Here is a 2,053-nt window from a genome sequence, read left to right on the forward strand (position 1 = left end):
GTTTTATTTAGGATATTATTAAATATTTATTTCTTATTAGGATCTGACTGTCGGTGGTCAGGAGCAGCCCAGTTCCTGACTACGAGTGGATTGAATGTGTTTAATGGCTAATAAGTTAGCCATTAAACACAGTAGTTCACTTAAAAAGAGGGAGTCAGATCTATTACACACAAATTAATGGTAAATAAGGGGTTGCTTTGTATTCATTTTGATCGACTAACAGCTAATGAAACCTCAAAATGTAAATACAGAAATATTAGTTTGCAGTCATCAGGGAGACTGCTGAGTTGATAGACAGGATTCATGAATACTTATATTATTATTATTGATTATACGTATGAATTGCTGGAGAAAACACTATGACGGAGGAACGATACAACACCGGAACGCTTGTAGTTATCACTCTAATCGACGGACCGAAAATACGACGTTCCGACTTCCTGTGTGTGTTTCCGTTTTCAGCAAGTGTAAAAATGCGTGTTTAGGAGCATTTTCTTGTGTTTTTGCTAGTTTAGCTGAGGTTGTTAGTTTTACTGTGACTCACGCGGCGTGTTTTCAACACAGTGCAGACACAATGAACCACATATTCCGCAAGGTAAGGCTAATTGGGAGCTTTTTGTGCTAGCTGTTAGCTTTTAACTAGAGGTCATAATGGAGCGTAGCTCTGCTGTTTAATACCAAAAACTATTTTTATGGCACCTATGTTGCTCTTTTATGTTACGAATACATGTATGAGACGTTTTTGTAATTTTGTAAAATATAATTTATATATTGAAATATATCACCAACATTTCTAAAGTTGATATAAAGTGTGTGAAATCCCTCGTTTTTCATCCTTCCCAGTTGCAAGTGACTTTCCCACAGCAGGCATCTATTCTGAATCAGTCGTTATGCAGGTACGTCTTTGCATTGCCTTTCAATATTGTCATTTGATTTAATGGTTGACTCCCTCTGGTGCTTGAAAACTTTAACAGCAGTCACGATGTTTTTGATTGTCCTGTAATCTTTGCAGAGCCACACCGTCCATTCAGCATCCGGTGTGGTGTGAGTACAAAACCTTAGAAGTGTTGCTTCTCCATACTGTTTATGTCAACATGCTTTTGAGTTTTTGTTTTGTTTCAGGTACTGCAGCTATAAATGAAAGACAGTACAGAGATATGCCAACACACGGGATTGGACGGTGGAGGCATTTGTTACTCAAACAGGCAGTAAGTCTCCAAAGTTTGATACAAAGTTAGTCATATTAAAATACAATCACAGACTGTGTTTTATCATTTATCAGGTAATATTTGAGGCTTTATCTCTTAGATCTGAGTGAGGTTTTAGCTTTCTTTGTGGCCACATGGTCTACAGTCAATGGGTAGATCTTAAAGTTGAGGAGGAACGTTTTCCCTCCTCAACAGATAAAACTTTTTTAGTTTTATCTGTTTAACAACTTTTGTCAAATGTCCTCATCAAAATCATCAAAAATGTTGATCAATGTTTTCACTACTAATCAAAGGCTACTCTAATCTGGTGGGTGTGTAGCATTGATTTCAAGGAACTCGGTGTTTCAGCATCTTTTAGGTTTGTATGCCAAATCATTCTTTTCCCAAATCTTCCTGAAGCGTAGAAGCTGCCTAACAATTATGCACATCTCGATTGGTAGTTGATCGTCTTAGGCCACACCATGTTTCATTATAAAACACCTGATTTACTTTACTTTATGAAGGCTTTTTTTTTGTTGTTCAGCCCAAGAAGAAGAAAGACAGAAACCAGCAAAAAGAGCTTGTTTCAGCGACTGATACGGCGTACGGGACTCTGAACGTGACGGTGTCCGGGTACGACATGACCGTGGTGGAGCATTACTCCCAGTACATCCACAACTTCTGCAACCGGCTCAACATCAAAGTGGCAGAAAGGTGACGATCAGCAGGAGAAAGCTGCAGTGCAGCAACAGTCTCAGGATAGTAATCACGAATATGAAAGCCATCTCAAAAACATAAATTTGAATTGATCATGGATTTCCTCCCAAGAACACAGAGGTTTTATACAGGACTTGTACAGTCCCCTC

At 38.5% G+C, this 2,053-nt stretch overlaps 1 protein-coding gene across 1 annotated transcript in view; it reads left to right on the forward strand.

The window, feature by feature from the left end:
* Positions 1 to 483: 483 nt before the first annotated feature.
* Positions 484 to 2,053, forward strand: part of mrpl48 (mitochondrial ribosomal protein L48) — a 12,615-nt gene continuing 11,045 nt past the window's right edge. The window contains exons 1-5 of the mRNA XM_015019707.1: positions 484 to 595; positions 844 to 896; positions 1,013 to 1,044; positions 1,123 to 1,208; positions 1,732 to 1,901. Coding sequence (XP_014875193.1) covers positions 575 to 595; positions 844 to 896; positions 1,013 to 1,044; positions 1,123 to 1,208; positions 1,732 to 1,901 — 362 coding nt within the window. The 5' untranslated portion in view covers positions 484 to 574. The remainder of the gene's footprint in view (positions 596 to 843; positions 897 to 1,012; positions 1,045 to 1,122; positions 1,209 to 1,731; positions 1,902 to 2,053) is intronic.

The sequence above is a fragment of the Poecilia latipinna genome, unplaced genomic scaffold, assembly GCF_001443285.1.
Source record: "Poecilia latipinna isolate Pla-1442-1.1 unplaced genomic scaffold, P_latipinna-1.0 Scaffold2470, whole genome shotgun sequence".
In the NCBI taxonomy this organism is placed as follows: Eukaryota; Metazoa; Chordata; class Actinopteri; order Cyprinodontiformes; family Poeciliidae; genus Poecilia; species Poecilia latipinna.